General features: G+C 38.0%; 1 protein-coding gene across 10 annotated transcripts in view; it reads right to left on the bottom strand.

Moving 5' to 3' along the window:
- KCNT2 (potassium sodium-activated channel subfamily T member 2) overlaps positions 1–18,599 on the bottom strand; it is a 347,942-nt gene that overhangs the window by 73,215 nt on the left and 256,128 nt on the right. For 7 of the 10 annotated variants that reach the window (XR_011499411.1, XR_011499412.1, XR_011499413.1 and 4 more), the window contains 2 exons: positions 17,365–17,499; positions 3,763–3,874 (listed from right to left, as the gene is read on the bottom strand). Coding sequence is in view for 7 of the 10 variants with exons in the window: in XM_044762850.2 (XP_044618785.1) it covers positions 3,763–3,874; positions 17,365–17,499 (247 nt within the window). In the remaining 3 variants the exon portion in view is untranslated. The remainder of the gene's footprint in view (positions 1–3,762; positions 3,875–17,364; positions 17,500–18,599) is intronic. The other 3 variants (XM_044762852.2, XM_070501554.1, XM_070501553.1) reach the window with 2 other exon arrangements.

The raw sequence follows: 18,599 nt of genomic DNA, 5'->3' as shown, positions 1-18,599 counted from the left end.
TATCACTGCTTAAATTTGAGAACCACTTAGTAGCAAAAATGTATGTTAAGCAGCCAAGCTGGTATTTCTTTCTAATCCATAACCTTGATTGTGTTTCTAGAGGTGAAGTCCTCATCTGCGAAAGTACAGGCACATCTAATTATAAATAGAATCAAATGATATTCATAATTATGTTCAGAAAAATAAAAATCCACCTATTCCTCAGCCAACAATAACTCTATAAAATGTTACTGGGAATGCATTTAAAATACTGGAAATAAAGATCTGTTTCCTAAACCTGAAAATACCTCTTTGTATCCAGAAGACAAATATAAAAAGATAATTACTTTCAACAGTAAGTTAGCTGTATTTATATCAGTGATAAAAAGTACTAGTTAGAAATGAACAGTTACCATGTCATTGATGGCACATGTAACAGTTTGCTAGGACTGCAATAAAGTATCACAAACTGTGTGGCTTAAATAGCAGAAATTTATTGCCTCTCCCAGTTCCGGATGCTGGAAGTCTAAAATCAAGGTGTCAACAGGGTTGCTTCCTTCTGAGGACTGTAAGGGAACAATCTGTTCCAGCCTCTCTCCTTGGCTTATGGATGGCTGTCTTCTCTCCGTTTCTCTTCACATGTGTGTCTGTCTGTTTCCAAGTTTACTGTTTATCTAAGGATATCAGCAAAGGTGTTCAGAGCAAGTCTCCCTAAAATATGCTACTTTGACATGCGGATTATTTTGAGATGAAGGCAATTAAAACCCAGCAGATTCAGGAAAACCTCTTCACCTGCACCTCAATTGCCTGTACCAGAAAGAGCTATTACCAGAAGATAACTTTTTCCTAAGAAACTCACCAGCATAACAGGTCAAGCTTTGTTTTCCAAACATCTCCTCTGTCTTCCTGTGAAGGGCCTTCCTCCACTTTGTATCCCCAGGCCCCTAAGCCTTTCCTTAGCTCAAGATGTTATACAGTTACCTGGATGCCCTTTGGGTCTCATTTTATGAGGCTGTTGTACAGATGAAATTAAATTTACTTTTCTCCTATTAATCTGCCTTATGTCAATTTAATTATTAAGCCAAAGAACCTAGAAGGGAAGAAGGGAAAATTTTTCTGTCCCTACATCAGTTATATGAGATTAGGACCCACCCTAATAGCCTTCTTTAACTTGATTACCTCTATAAAAAGCCTATCTTAAAATAAGTTGACATTCTGAGATACCGAAAGTTGGGATTCCAACACATCTTTTTTTTTCAGAGGAGGGACACAGTTCAACCTATTACAGCATAGAAGTCTAAAAGATTTCTATGTGACAAAAATCCCTATTTCAGTGGATAAAATGATAATAAGTGAATTAAAAAGAATTTTCCATGGCTTTATAACATCCAAACAATTGGTTTCAATACCACTTCCCCTAATTCCTCTATTCCTGAATAATTAGGAAATGTATTAAATTCCTTTATTCTTCTAGGGAAACATCTAGAAGATATAAGGGTAAATGTAAATTTAAAAAAATAAATGAATTTCCCTGATGTCAAAAATGAAAGAAAACTTGCTCTTCCCCTCTCTTTTCCCTAGAGCATTTCCTTTGGACAACTTGCAATTGTAAGTCATTTCTCTGTCTCTCTGAGAAGCATGCAAAATTTTTGAAAACCTGAATAACCTCTAGCCAGTTTTGTATCCCAGGAATGTCTTTCTTGGGGTCCTTGGAACGATCTTTTTGAAATGTGAACATAAAGCTTCCTGTCTCTCTCTCTCTTTGAGAGTTGAGCCTAGGTGCCTGCCTCCATGCTGTAACTTCTTGCGTGCCACAAAGATACAAGAAGTTTCATTTTTCCTTTGGATCGAGACAATTAACATGCATGTAAACGATCGTATCTGCCTGGCTACATAAAAGGATGAGATGTCTTTCTGTCTCTGCAGTCTCTTTAGCGGATTGCCTGAGACACCCATCACAGTGTGGTTTAATGCCTATTCGAAGGAAACTTTTCTGTTTGTGGAGAGGATTTCTAGGTTGGCAGAAGATTTTATTTTTATTTACTTCCCCAACAAAGATCAAAAGCTCATTCTGTTGTTTTCCTCTAATGCAACAAGTACACAATATAGACACACACACTCACCAAGATTGAAAATACCTCCCACAATTATGACCTTGCTACCTCAACTGACTTGGCATAAAATTGAATACACAGAACACAATATTTATTAGTGACAATATCAACAATAATAATCTATAATTATGCTTTCAGTATCATTTACTTGAGCACTGAGTACATGCCAAAAGTGGGCTAAATGTTTTGGATAGATTGTGTAGTATAATGTTTGCAATGATCCTGTTATTTAGCTATTACTACTGTTTTCCAGAGGAGACTTCCAAGGCTATGAAAGCGTAAATAACTTATCCAGGTTCCATTCCTAGAAAGTAGTGGACAAACGGACCAGTCTGACTCCAGAGCCTGTATTCTCCATCATTAGGTGATCCTCCCTCACTTGTCATGAAGGAGGCCACGCTACACCACACCAGTACCAATTCCAGCTTGATTCCTAATTGCTGGATTTGCCTGTGGACGCTGAGTCAGTTTAGCTGTGCTTGCCACCCTTTCTATGTAGTCAAAGCAGTATGGCATAATGGAAATTTTCTGTCTTCAGCATTTAAATAACTTTTCAAGATTATAAGCTATCAAGTCACTGCAGTAGCAGAAACTTAAAGCAACCGAAGTAGACTATAAAGGAGCAGTGGGGAGACTCTACCAACACAATATATGTGACCAGTTAGAATTCGGAACTCAACAGACAAGAGTGCAGAAATGACCTTACTCAACAATATGTCTCCCAGGAATTAGGACAGTATCTGGCAGTATCTGGTAATCAAAATAAAATTAAGTGAAAGAAAGAACTAACCAAAAAAATGTAAGGCACCGTTGTCTCATGTCTTATATTGTTATAAACAAGGAAGATAGCATAGATTTAACACATTTTCCTATGTACAAGATTGAATTTTATTTTCCTCTCTTATATCAAACTCTCCCAGTATGCTAATATCAGGTAAATGCTGAATGCAAAACCACTTACCCCCACACTCAGTCTGGACAAAGAATGGAAACCATATCTTTCTGTCCACGTAACATGACTTTGCAATTCCACTGTCTCCATTAGCTTTATCCTGATCCCTTCCTGATCCTAATTAAGTCCATGCTTTGAAAGTCTCTCATTAAATAAAATTTCCAAATCTCAATAAACTTTGACCTTGTTTTCCTCACTCTGAGGCATTGCCAAAGCTTTCCTGGGTGATAGTCTCCCTTACCTAGGTAAGCAATAAACTCAACTTGGTCTCAGATTGTGTTGGCGCCATTTGAGAGAATAACTTTCAACAAAGCCTACAACTTTTCTAAAACCTTAAGGCTTTCTGAATACTGCAAAGCCCTACATAAGTATAGATTTGTTGACATAGCACTCATGATATTATCAATATAACTGACATTATAACTGAGTATATACATTCCCATTGCATTTAATTCTTTCATAAGTCATGCTTTCAATTTACGATTAATGACGATAGGGCAAGGTATCCCCATTAAGTTTACTTGTGATATAAATGATTCAAATCCATCAATTCACATTGTTTAAAAAATTATAAATTAAGATTTTAGCCTCCAAATAGAAATTCAAAGCAGCATTTTTATTTCTGGCTATCGCATGGCATTTCTTTCCAGAAATTTCTAGAAATTTCTTTCAAGCAAAATAGTTTAATGCAACTTACATAATAACGGGGAGTCTTACCTTTTCCAGTTTTGAAAGAGCAAGAGAGTAACAGTCTTTGGCTCTGAATTGCATGAATCTCATGTTGGCTGGGTGAGTAAGCTCTGTGATAATACTGAGACTGGAAAACAACCTACATTTCAAAAAAACATTTGCATTACACTAACAATCCAATATGGTATTTTTTATAACAACATATTTACGAGTGAGTGATTCCTAGCCTTAGGCATAAAAGTACATGCAATTGCAACAGGAGGCAGCACCACATAAGCTGTTCTGTACAACACAAGGAAAACGAAACTCTATTTTCCAAAAAATATTTTAACCAACATTTTAGCACTGTAAGAAAAAAAAAATTCAGTAATTTATTAGACTTTTTCTCTTTACAATCATGAAACAGCATAGAAGAGAAACTCATAAAGCTGATTTAAGAAGTTACAAGGTTACTGTCTGGATAACAGTGAAATGGAAATTTCTAAGATGAATGTGCTGATTCGCAAAAACTTCACGTGATGTGCTTATTGCCCATAAAGTGAGCTCTTTGATCTCCTACAGCTCTCATATTCCCATAGGATGCAATTTTAAATGTCAAATCTTGCTACAATGAACTTCTGCGAAGAGGAAATTACTTTAATCGAACTAACATTTCACCATAATGAATTTAGGCCAAGGCTCAATTGATAGTGCTGTTCTAAAAGGATCCTGAGAATTTCCACATGTTCATAGCTTTGCATTAACTGTCTTCTCATTCACCTCTGCCCCCAAGACACACACACACACGCATAAACACACACACACACATGCATGCACACAGATTTTTTTCCCCCAGAAAAAAGGGACAAGATAACACCACAGCGAATGCCTTTTTATCGTTACTGTTGATGATCTTCTCTTTAGCTGGTACTATACATCCTTGGCTGCTGTTCCGGTTCAAATATTTTGAGATTCTCTGTGGCAGACACTTCATGTGACAATCAGGTTTGCCCTCCACACAATATGTCTTTAAACTCAGTTCTGGCCACTTAAAATTCCTACCACTAGGCTGAACCCATACCCTGAACTCAGACACTAGAACTGACTGAAAAGATGCAGGATATAAACATCCTCTTTGTGGCTCAGAAACAAATCAGCTTCTCCAGCTCATCTTACTCCCGTGTGATGTTAGTTCCAGGAGTGAGGGCTCTGCCACCTCCATGCACCTGAGCGCTTGATTTGGTGCCTTAGAGAGGAAAACACTTCCTCTGAGACGAGAGCTCCACCCCCGAGCTCCAGCACTGCCCACAACTTTAGAACTTCCCTCCACTCTAACCCTCTAATGCCCATTGACGTTTTGCCAGAAGCTCTCCCTCCTTCCAGGGAGAGTGGGCCTGCCTGGCATCTTCGCAGCCTGAAGGGGTCTGTTCTCCAGCCTGTGGTGGGGCCTTCCTGATTACCTGACCCTCAGGTCTGTCTCTATGGAGCTTCAGTCACCATCCCAGTTGAGATGCTAAAAGATTCTTCAAAATACTTTCTTTCAGAGTTATCTATAAAAAGCGTATGCTCTCTTGGTTACCTGAATAGACTAATATTTGAGCCTTACCTAATCAAAGCCTTGGAAAACTATATCATCAGGTGTGTCATGTGTGGGGGATCAGAATTTGCCACCCCAGGATGTGTCTCTTTGGCTTGATTATTATCTTGTGTGTGTGTGAGGACAACTGGCCCTGAGCTAACACCTGTTGCCAATCTTCCTCTTTTTTTCTTTTTTTGCTTGAGGAATATTGTCACTGAGCTAGCATCTGTGCCAATTTTCCTATTATACGTGGGATGCCAACACAGTGTGGCTTGATAAGTAGTGTGCAGGTCTGCGTCTGGGATCCAAACCTGTGAACCCTGGGCTGCCAAAGCAGAGTGTGGGAACGTAACCACTAGGCCACTGAGCCAGCCCCAAGGCTTGATTATTTTCAAGAACAAAAGACTCACGAAGAAACTCTGACCTTCTCCCTAACTGCCTAAAATAATTTAAGATAGAAGCCTGTTTCAGCAAGGAACCATCACCCTACATAACTATAGTATAATATGAACTAGGTGTGGTAGACATGAGACCGGCTCAACACAAGGTTGACATAAGGGAAGCCATTTTGTAGAAAAGAAACCATGTTGTAACTTTGAATGACCTCTGACAAACTAACTAACCCAGCTGGATATGCACCCTCCAGGAGATCTACCTGCTTTGTAGATTTTATGACCCCTGCTAGTGCGTATACCTCCCAGCTGCGATAAGATGATAACTTCATTCTTTTGAGTTCCTTAGGAATGTGATGACCCCCGAACAGAGCATCTATGCTGATAGCCATCATCAATGAAAACAGAAAGAACTGCTGTGGTGACTCTTGGGTCAACATTCCTAACCCCTCCCCACAACCCACTGGCCTATATAACTACTTCAAGATTCTGTGCCCCTCTTAAGAGAGTTCTTTTGGACATGAGTCGGTCATCTTCCCTCTTGCTAGCAAGCTGTAATAAAATGCCCTTTCTCTGCCACCATCTTGCCTCTTGACAATTGGCTTTTGTCTTGCAGCGAGCAGATCGTGCCCTTTGTGTGGTAACAAACAGGGAGGAACCTAGCAAGAACCATTTAATCAAAACTCTCTCCATCTCTCATTGTATTTTTTTTTTTTCACGAGGAAGACTGGCCCTGAGCTAACGTCTCTTGCCAATCTTCCTCCTTTTTTATTTTTCCTCCCCAAAGTCCCTGTACATAGTTGTATATCATAGTTATAAGGCCTCTAGTTCTTCTATGAAGAATGCCACCACACCATGGCTTGATGAGCTCTGTGTAGGTCCATGCCCAGGATCGGATCAGCAAATCCCGGGCCTCTGAAGTGGAGCTTGTGAACTTAGCCACTATGCACTGGGCCAGCCCCCTTTCATTGTCTTTATAAGGCAGGGTCAACATTTGTTTACCAAACATTTGCCTTTCCATCTCCATGTGAATTGCCTTCCTCCCCTTTGAAGTCCCAAATCACTTTCCCCAACATCCTGCTTTGTCTTTAACTTGGTAGCTTTCACCATTTTGGCAAGTGACTCAGTTTCCTGTGTTTCTCTCATGTACACATACTATTAAACTTTGTTTGATTTTCTCCTGTTATTCTGTCTTATGTACCAGCCAGAAGGACCCAGAGGATAGAGGAGCAGTTTTTCCTCCCCTGCACTTGCACTAAATTCTGGTTGGTTTTATCCATGCCTTAGCTCTCCTACTAAATCGTGACAGCTAGGAAGACAGGGTCTCCCTCTCAGCACCTCGTAGTGCACCTTATATTCCTGTAATTAATAAGTCTTTGTTACAATAAACTCCTTCTCAATTCTTGTTGTGCATCTTTGGTTTAGCAGATAAAATCTTGAGGAAGAGAGTGCTGCAATTTAACTAGATTAGTTTATGGAGAAACATCGTATAATCTGTATTCTCATGACTTTCTTTTAGAAGCTCTATTCTTCTCAGTACAAAGTCACCAATGAGAGCAAATTTGATTAATTAAAGTTCACTTCTTCAGAAACTTTTGAAACATTAGAAGAGCAGCGTGATGGAAAAAATGTCAATTGATTTTTGGGCCGGCACAACTCCATCTGGTAAGCCTAGGAAATGCCACCAACTGCCAAATCTCATGCCATCTGGGAGTTTCAAGAGTATTTATTTAAGATATTTTAAAATAACAATGTCACTAAAGATATTTACCATAATACCATTTGTCACAAGCAATATTCAATAATCTGTGACGACAGAAACTAAAATGAATAAATTGTAGTCCCAAAAGGAATCAATGAACAAAAAGTTCTATAGTTTCATTTAGAGAATAAATCCCATGTTCATACTTCGAAAAGGAAAATTAATCTAAGGTTTTCCTCTTTGCCTTTTTCCTTTTTTTATCTTCCGCAAGGGTAAAAAAGACCCCCAAAATGATAATGTCTAAAATTATAGAGCATTATTCTTAGCATTTTCCATGTCTTAACTCATGAAGTCTTCACAACATCTCATAGGAACCTCCTTGTATTGTATTTGCATCTGAACCCCCTCCTTCCCTGGGAAGAGTTGGGGGCATTGTCCATCAACCCTGACTCTACCTTTTCAGCCTCTTTGGGCTTTCTCTGGTCTGTGCCAAGCCATGAGCTGAGCTCAGCCCTACAGAGCAAGTCCTGTGGTTGCCCCGCATGGCCCCTGGTCATGGATCTTGGGGGAAGATTTAAGAAGCCCACTATTGCCAGACGCCAAAGCTACATGGTCCTGCCTGATACTTAGATCTCTATCTGCCTGACTTCTTTGGATTTCAATAGTTTCCAACTCGTGTTAGAAATCAAGAGAGTCACTAATTATTTCTTCAAACTCCAGAAAACTACTCTATGATTTACTTATAATTATTAGTTTACAGATGAGGAAACTGAGGCGCATAGGGACAAAAAGAAATGTTCAAGGTAATATCCTAGTAGGTAGCAGAGGCTGAGTCACACCCAAGGAGTCATGTTCTAGAACACACCCCCCCATTCTAATAAATAGGTAGGTAGGCCGTTGCAAAGTGAACTCCAATGACCTAGAGACAATAATAAATTATTAAGAATATCTAGCAACAAGTTGGAGTTTCAGATCTTAAAAGTCAACTTCATTTTAATCTCTTATAATGTCTATTTCTCTATCTACCCTAAATAGTGTTTTTAGATCAGACCTTCATGATTGTTAATTTTATTTACTGAGGACAATATTTAACATTTAATTTAACAAGTAACTATCAGGGTTTGCTACTGGAAAGCTTCGGTCTCTGGAAGATTAAAAAATACATAAAGTGAAACTCCCGGTTTTAAATTATACTCTGCAACTTTAATAGAGAAAACTGTGAAAATTCATGAATTATAAAGCTGTACATATTTTTCTAGGGGTGATAAATGTGGCTGACTGAATGTTCACAGAATAAGTAGCATTAAGACACTAATGAATGGATATCCTGTGAGAAACATCTGGGACAGCATCGAGATATAAATCCAGAGAAGGAATTTCTAAGGAAAACATCACTGCAGACAAATGAAAAGTTATTTATCTTTTTGAAATGTTTATTTTTGCTAAGAATATGGCTTTTATCTTTCATTTATATTATTTTTCTAACTTTAGACAAATCTGTGATTACTTGAATTCTTTTGTTTATAATCTCTTTCTAACACATTGTATCAAACAGAAATATACACATATGTAGCTAGATATATCTGAGGTCTTAGTAAGAATGAGTAATAATATGATTGAGTGACCTGGTCTTTATATTTAAGCGACTTGTAGAGTTGAAATTCGATAGGACAACAAAGTTTATGTGATGTGCCATTTCTGTTCTATGTGAACGAACCTATGCATTTACGTTATGTGAAACTTAGAAATTGAATGTATTATCTAAGTCTGCCACCTAGTGAAAAATCTAGAACTAAATAATACTTAAAGAATGAAATGTTTTATTGTAGTGTCCTTCATATCTATAAAGTATTACTTATATTCAATGATAATATTTTATATTTACAAATTTGGTTATCTAATAGATCTAATTATGTATCTTTAAAATACTAACACTGTAAATCTATTTCTGGGCCTTCATATGACCTAAACACATTTTGAATATGTAGCATTTTAGAAATAAAATGTCATGAGAAGTCTCTTTTCCCTAGGTGCTAGGTTGATAATAAAGTAAAATTGTAATTGAAAAATAATATAGTTTGTCCTACTTAAAGCTTTTCTACAATTATTTTCTGTTCTGACTCAATGATGTAAGCATAATTGTGTAAAATGTCTATGGAATAGTTATCTGCCTGAATTAATTCATTCAATAAATATTTTGACATGCTTACTTATGTTAACCAATACAAAGATGAAAAACATCCCATATACTCTATTTCATGGACTACTGGGAGGACTCTGAGACTACCTGCATTCATATATTATATTAAAGCAAAACAAACATGAGAACATACAAATCTGGAAGATGTGTACAATATTTTAATAAAAATATTACTGAGCTACTGTGTTACACTATAAATTTTGATCTAATGTGGTGTCTGGGAATGTTTCTGAATAATGAGGAGTATATATTAATATATAGATATATAGACACACTAAGAGACATGAAACACCAGTTTTAGAATACAATCGATGATCAACAGTAAAACAAATACGAATATATTTCAACCTTTCACAAATATTTTTAAAACACTTTAGATCTAAGCCTGAGGTAGTAATAAATGAGAGTATAATAAATATCAGCTATCTCCTGTATTTAAAGCTTTTATCCAGGTAAATCAATCAAAACATTAAAAACATTTTTGTACCATATAAAGGAATCACTCTTACATTTATACATATTCAGTATCAGTATTTTTAATTATGTCATTTTCCATACGCACTTGCTACTTCCTTAATAAGACTATGACTACTTGTGTCAAGCTAAAGACAATATTCCTTTTTTATTTTTATTTTTTAACTTGACACTTATGCTTTTACAGTCCTGGCCATTCAAAAGTCTTGTAACTGGTCAATTTTCACCCTCTCTTGCTATCCTCAAAATCATTCTCCACACTGTAGCTGACATAATGTTTTAAAATTTTCTATCCTTCAATGATTTCCTGTTATTCTTAAAATAAAGCACAACTTATTAACGTGTTCTACAAAGTCATTAATATGCTGGCTTCTGATTTCCATTTCAGCCTCATGTCAGAGCCATCTTCCTCTTGTTCTGCTCCAAGTCACTGAATATGCTAGGCTTAGTACCTCAGAGCCTTTGCACATGCTGCCCCCATGTGGAAGGTTCAACTCATCTCTCTGCCCACTTCGTCTTTTTATCTTTCAAGGAATAGACCGAGTATCAATTGCCTGGGGAGGCATTCCTTGACCCACTGAGCTAGAGCACACATTCTTGATATCTGGGTCTATATAACATTCTATTTTTTTCACTAGCTGCCGCACTTATAATTCTCTATTTAAATCTTTCAATGACTTGCTTAAGACTTTCCATGCTAGACGATTAGCATCCTGAGGCCAGAAGCTATGTCTGCCTTAATCATACCATCCTGTATAATCCCTAAACTTAGTAGATGCTCACTAATACTACATTAACAAATCACAATCGCAGGTGGCTGTGGAGCTGATCCTGACCTGCCGCCCAGCTAATGCAGGAATTCCTCTGTTCCAGATGACAGATCCATGACTTATTTAAATGTTTCCATCAATAGAGTACACATTATCTTACAAGTCTGGCCAGCTACATTTTAGAAAACAAAAGCAAAAACAAAAATATCTTCATATTGTTAAAAACAAGACAACGGGACCCAAATGGAGTCACTTATGCTAAGCCTCACATCACCAAACCGACACTTCATTACAGTTTGGCTCTCCCAGAGATGGAATCTTAAACTAGCCAATCAGAAATCACCTGGTCAGCACTAGTCAGGTAATCTGCCTTTTAGACCCCTGCCATCCCTTAAAGGAAAGTAATTTTGTAATAACCACCCCACTCTTTTGCAGTATAACTTCCTGTTCCTGCTCCCTTCTGCCTATAAAAGTCTTTCATTTTGTACAGCTCCTTGGAGCTCTTTCTATCTGCCAGATTGGATGTGGCCTGATTCAAATCGATTTTCCTCAAATTAATCCTCAAAATTTTTAATCTGCCTCAGTTTATCTTTTAACAATATTAAAACAAAGTCAACCCCAAGGGACTTCTAGACTAAATCACTCCTGGACTTTGACAATACAAATTAAACCAACAGGTTTCTAATTTGGTACCCACTCTGCACTAAACATCATTCTGGGTGCTCTCCAGAGAAATGATACCTTCCCAATGACTACAGAAAGTTTGACACACAGACTCAGGCCTGAATCTGCCATTTTTTTCCCTATATGGGTTAGGACGAGCCAGTATGTCGCTCTCAAGGTTGTTTGCTTTCTCAGTAAAACGAGAATAAAGATAGATGTCTTTGACATGACAAACATTCCAAAAGTAGGGCATTTTGATCAGTCAATCTGACAGAGCCACTTTGAAGGTCTTGTTTTTAATTCAAGGCACATTTTGACGTGCCTACTTAAATTTACCTTAGATCTTAATACTTGTTTATAAAAATGTGAAAGCGTGCAGTATTTCCCAAGTGGACCCAGTACCTTGTTAGGTAAAACTTCAGCAAGAGAGATTCACATTTAAAAGTGAGGATCTGCATTTCAATTTGGAAATCAGACATTCACTTTTTACGGACCTTTGCACTGGGTAGGCTCACCTGAGTGTTTTCTCTTAGGTGTGTAAACAAAGGTCCTTAAGCAAGTGGGAGAGAAAGGTTTAACAGGATCTCATTTGGCAAAGACCTTTCCTCCTAACGTCTTCAGTATTCTGAAATGGTCTCTTGGGGAGCAGGTGGACCAATTGTTTCGGATTCAAGGACTCTCTTCTGAGTAAAGTACTAGAGATATTCTCTTACCTGGGCAATCTGGAACCCCTGGGACAGAGGTTGTCCCAGAGGAAGTTTGCTACCAAGAGCCCAGAAAGGAAAACTCAGCATGAGGGAAGGAACAAATCCGGGTGAGTGATCAATAAAGGGGCTGTTTTGGTTGTTTTGGCCAGACAGCTCATTCTGGTGCAGAGCATGACTGAGGCTGGCGGCTCCTCTTGGCCCACCATCTTAGCATAATCTCCAGGAATGCTCAACTGTTTGAGAGTGAAAACTTTGGGTGCCATGCTCTAGACTTTGGATGTTAATGACGAAACACTTCCTTGGGTAGGTTCGCTGGGAGGAACACGCAGGGACCAAACCAACAAATGCATAATCCCCACACTGGATGGAGACACATTCAACTGCACAGCCCAGTTTTCAATCACAAAACTATGTGTTTAAGTTATAGCTGCAACACCAGATGAAAAGGAATTCTCCCCATGGCCTCAACTCTCCCCTAAGTCCTCTTTCCCCCCACAACTCCTACACACGTGTACACTGCCAGAGAATTAACGAGATGCCCCTGTTTGCCTTTGATCTTTTTGGACTGAGTTACTCTCAAGGGTCCTTGGACAGTTTAGGGAGAAAAGAGTCCTGTCAAGTGAAGTTGTATGTCCTAGTAAGCTGGGCAGATAGGGGCTCAGGTGATCAATTTGGGCCTCTGAATAACAAATTTAACCTTCCTCCAGACTGGCAAAACAGTTCATGGCAATTACACCAAAAACTTGGGAACTAGAGCACTCTTACTTTCATTTCCTACTCGAATTCCATCTCCTCTTGTCTCCTGGGCTCTAATATACGCACAGATGGAAGATTTTCTAACATTTTCCTTAGTAGTCTTAGAAGCTGAAAATGTAAAAGTCAAAATGCCCCACATCAAAATGGAATGTCAAAATAACCAAGTCAAAATGGCACCAGCCCAAATAGTCCCACAGTCACTTACAAATGCCAAAATAAAATGTAGCATCACCCCATATAAAGTGACATCATACAGTAATTTTGATTTGCCTTCTACATATAGACACAGAGTAGATCACAGGATTTGTTTTTTTTTTCTAGAAATAAACAAACCAAATACAATATTGCGTCTAACTTCTTGCCCAAATAATTCCAACTAATAAAATAACCATGATATCTGCTTACACATTTTTGGGACCACTATTTAAGAAACATCACCTTGAAGACATATGTTTTTAACAAGCAGCAGCCGCCAATTACTGTCTGCCTATTCTCTGCCTTGCACGGCTCTGAACGCTTCACGGAAACCATCTCACATCTTCATTTCAGCAACTATGATGCCATAGTATGGGCGCATTCAGCCTGCCTAGACGAACGTAAAATTGGCTTCAGACCTTGGACTTCTCGTTGAAATCTCCAACTCCATCAATACCAGTTGAATGACTCTTAGGATATCTCTCATTTACTTTAAAATACTTCAGCGGAAACAGCATGATAGGTGCAAGTGTTGGTTTAAGATAAGCTAGCACTCTATTTTACCACTCAGGGTGGCTCAGTTTCATTTTTAATCAGAAAGCACACGTCCCAGAATTAAAACTGCTTCTGTTATCCATAGTTCTATCAACACCACAGGCCTTACTAGTTAACCACTTAGACATTGGCTCTTGTTTGAGGAAATTAATGACGTTCATGAAGACAGAAGGATTGGCAGAGATATTTTAGAGGCACTATTGTTGAAACAAATTTCTAGGCCCAAGGTTGAGCTGCTCCTGCCCTAGTGCCATGTCAGCAAACTGAAACTTTGACAGCTTTCCTGTCTCTATAAATGCTCCCCTTGACCAGAAACACAGCATATCTAATCAGGCAGTCCCCAGATGCCAAGCCAACTCTGCAATCTATATGTCCTATTTCTTTATTCCTTATGCATTTGCTATTTTTAACTTCTTTGTTCCTTACTCTTTGTCTCATAAAAGCTTCATACCTCCCATTTCATTTAGTAGTTCTCTGGATCCTTGGGAACGGACACTCCCTGCTTCACGAAGTGCTGAATAAAGTTCATTTGAATCGCCTAAATTGTCTTTTTAAATCATTTTTAACACTAAACACTCAGGCATACTCAATGCGTAAAATTGCTTCCCTTAGAGATGGGGCCCAAGGCTCTCATCCTAAAGAGGCTCAGGTATCCGGCCACTGTGCCTGGATTTCTGGTTGCCTGATGCTTCCTTGTAAGGATCCTGGATCCCACCTGCGGAATGTTGTCATCTGCCTCTAGAGAATTTCATGCAAGGTGGATGGTAGAGAACCTGAGAGGACAGAGAACTTGGCATAGGAGGAAGAGAGAAAAAGAAACAGAGCTGAGATCAGTGTTGGCCCATAGTAGCTAATCAGCAATTCTCTGTTTATGGTTTCAGTACAGGAGTGATTATAATGATTGATCTTGGAATGTAAGCTGGTTCAGGAGGGAAGACAAGCCCTCAGGTGACTAAGGACAGTGAAAAGGTGTAGAATCAGTGGATGGTAGTGTGAGGGACCAGAATTGGCCACTCCAAAATGTGTCTCTTTGGCATGAGGATTATTTTGGGCTGGTTGCTTTTAAAAACTGCAGACAGAGGAGAAGCTCTGAAAAGTAGAATTTACCCTTTGTAAGATACATTTGCACTTGTAAGGGAAATCTCCATTTGTAAAGATGTCTTCCTCTCTGCACCAGGAAGAAGCGGAGATGACATTATCTCTAAAAACTCTTATCAGTGTGGAAGGCAAGGACTTAAATCTGCATAATAACCTTATTCTTATTTACTGTGCTTTTCTGTTAATCTTCCATAAGGGTCTCCCATGACCTGCAACATCCTCCTTTGTCTTTAGCCGAAGAAAATGGTATTCAAGATGAGAACCTCTGCCATTTTGGTGAGTTGCTCGGTTTTCCTGAGTGTCTCCCACGTATACATGTTATAAAGCTTTGTTTGATTTTCTCCTGTTATTCTGTCTCATGTCAACATAATTCATAGCCCAGCCAGAAGGATTCACAGAGTAGAGGAATTTTCTTCCTCCTCTACTGTAGTTTCCAGTGGAGACAAATGACTGTTAGGAGTTAGGGGTATTAGGAGAAATGAGGCAGAAAATAAGCAGTAGTTCTCAGAGTTGAATGAAATGGCGAGTATGGAGGGTAAAATTACTGGTACTTCAAGGTAGAGGCTATCTATCACCATGAAGATAGGTGGCTAAGGTAAGCTACTGAAAGAATCATCTATGTAGGGTTGCTGAAATCATCAGGAATTATGGTAAAAGCAGGCTTGGCAAGAGTCACAGTGAATCAGGAACTAAAATTTTCAAGGAATGTGAAACAGGACCTCAAGGGTGTTAACTGACTGGACCTATAAATGAAACTACCAAGTCTGCACGATTTTGGTCATTTATCTACAGAAATGATATTTTGTATATCATAGTGACCTGTTGGTGTCTTGTTTTTTTAGTATGTAAGAGTAGACTAGTTTAGCATGCGTAGATTAACAGTTTATGAATTACTCCATTAAAAAAGTTCCATAGGATTCTTTTCCCGAAAAATATGGTTATGGAGTCACTGAAATAATGATGATGCCTTTACAGGCAAAGGGAAGGAGAAAATAGAAATAATTACTTTACAATCTGGGTATCTAATAATCCTTTGAAAGCTCTGCTTGAAACTATTCAATCTAGATGTGTATATGCACCATAAAAATTGCATAATTTCTAAAATGTTCTGCTGAAGATAAGTAACCTTAATAGTTAACTGATGCAAAGTTATTCATTCATTCAACCATTCATTCTTTCCACACGCTGTTGCCTCCCCACCCGGGTACTCAGGGGAAGCAGCCTTTGCTCAGTCAGTTACCACGTGCACAACTGCCCTTAGGTATCTAGTCAGTTAGGTTGTTTTAAATAATTAGTTAGAGCTTTTGCACCTCTCAGTGAAATGGGGATTTATTATTATCTTGGAATCAAAATAATCCACTTAGAGAATATATAACAAAAGTCAACTCAATAGAAACTTCACCATAATAGAAATAAACTCACAGTAAGATGAAAATTAAAATGGCATGTTTAATCAAAAAGACCCAGGATCCTCTCCTGTTAAAACTATAATTAGCTTTTGCCAAGCATGGAATCAAAAAGTGTGATTTTTACTTTATTCATTGGCTATGAATCTCATCCCTCTGAATTAATTTTCTACCCTGTAATTTTCTTTTTCATTCTCTACAGAAAAAAAAAATTGCCTATATCTGTCATATTTTAAACATATGCTATGCTGTGTTTAAATATAATATTTACTATGGCTCAATGACTAATTGGCTGTATGCTAAATAAACTGCTGCATTATATTAAATTTAGAGGGTGTATTTCTGAATTCTGAACCCAAACTATAAAGAGACGATTACCCTCAATAGATGCCTGGCTACCATATGAAGGTAGGAAGGTGGAGTGAGGACAGATGATGAGAGAGTTCCAATTGTTTTGTTTACTTTCGTAATTTGGTAGCTCAGATATTTCCATTAGACTTCTGCAAAACTCATCAAACGGAAATAATGATATTTTAGATATTTACATTTTAAAATGATAGGAAGAGTCATTCCAAGTGATGCAGATGATTTTGACTTTTCTATCGCGTGGACTTTTCCCTGGTCAGGAGTGCTCTCTCTCACCCAAAGATGACCACGTTGGGAATTTCTATGTGAATGAGTTTAATTAATGAAAGACTGGAACTCAGTGAGGATAAGGTTATGACGTGGCTCCTAACATGAGTAAATTGCCTGCTCGCAGCCTTGCCATCTTTCATTGCTAGTTACCCAATATGTAAATGCTAACCTTTGGCCATGGCTAGGCATAAAACTAAGATTAAGACATGCATGATCTGTCACAGATCATGACCACTACTGCATACAGTTTTTTAGAATTTATGCTTAAACTAGACAAGAAAACAGATTATTCTATTTACTTTTAAAAGAATTACTGACCTTGTGTTAAAAATTAACCTTCCCACAGTACAAGTCATACATTAGGTGGTAAATCAGTATTTGTTTTATGATCCAATGCATGAACATAACTTCATTGTAAGTGTCTCATGTTCATTCCTTATACACAGAACGGAAGTCAAATATTTCACAGACGGTTAGCAGGGAGGCAATGACAGGGCTGGCTTGTTCAGACATTTACCTGAAAAGCGTCTGCACGTTCACAATCGTTTTGGCGTCTGCCATGTAGTCCTCCTCGGCACTCATGGTGCTCTCCTTGTCCACAACCACCATGTTGGCAGCAAAAGTCACTCCACACCTGAGTAAATCATCTAGGCTTTGATAACAATCAACAGAGAAAAACGGACTTTCAATAAATCACAGTACTAGGATCGGTGCTAAAACTTGCTTACCCCCTGCGTCCACAGAGGTTGCCCTGTAGGTGGTTTTGCTAGAGTGTGCACTGGCAGATCGTGATGGGCATTATAACACAATACTCTATATTGGCATCAAATAATTTGTATTTTGGGGCTCTTTATGTTTCATTAGATCTCAAAGCATAGGCGTGAAGAATCTTTCTATAATAATATTTACTAATTATATAAGTAAAACATGGAAAACATCCATTTGCAATCAAATAGAGCATGTTAAAACTTTGTTTTTACAGTTAGCACACTATTTCAAAGACAGGGCATTTATAGTTTTTATCCCTAAGGTGCTTTTGGTAAGAGTAGAAATAAATACTTATGCTAATTTAAATGGTCAAGCCTAATAAAGAAATATAGAACTGTGAAATGTTTATTTTTTAATTATTGTTTCTTTGTGTAAAGCTATGCCTTACAAATTGGTTCTACACAGCCAAGAGCATGTAAAATATATAAATGTCAATTGTATTCAAGCTTACCATTTAGCCAGCCTTAAGTTTTTGAGCAAGTCATTGAATAACCTGATTTTTTCGGTTGCATGAAATTATTACTAAACTAGGACACAAGTTCCTATGAGTTATAATAGAGTGAGTCTTTTCCCCTATCACTGATAAAAACCTTTCATTAGCATTCTCCCATTGAATTAAAAGAAAATGTTACCATTAAAGCTGAAACAAGGAAACTATTATCTCATTACCTCTGCTTCATATAAACTAGAAAAATAGGACTGAATTGGATGACACACTAAACTGAATGAGTTTAAGGATGTCCTAGACATAGTCCGATTGAAGACAGGTAAGAATCAGGTTTATTTGCACATCTTCTGATTTAAAATAGGAAGTGTAAAACTTGAAGAACAGTAGTGCCTTTTAGATTTTTAAATGGAAGAGTCACTTCCCCGAGGATCTTTTCCAAGCACTTGGTTGGCTGAATTAGCCAGGTCACGTTAGAGAGAATTATTTCCCTTTTATGGGAAGGCAGGAGGCAGGATTTCTTACTCTGTTATAAGGCA

The sequence above is a fragment of the Equus asinus genome, chromosome 30 (assembly GCF_041296235.1).
Source record: "Equus asinus isolate D_3611 breed Donkey chromosome 30, EquAss-T2T_v2, whole genome shotgun sequence".
Classification (NCBI taxonomy): Eukaryota; Metazoa; Chordata; class Mammalia; order Perissodactyla; family Equidae; genus Equus; species Equus asinus.
This window is presented reverse-complemented; position numbering and strand designations above follow the sequence as displayed.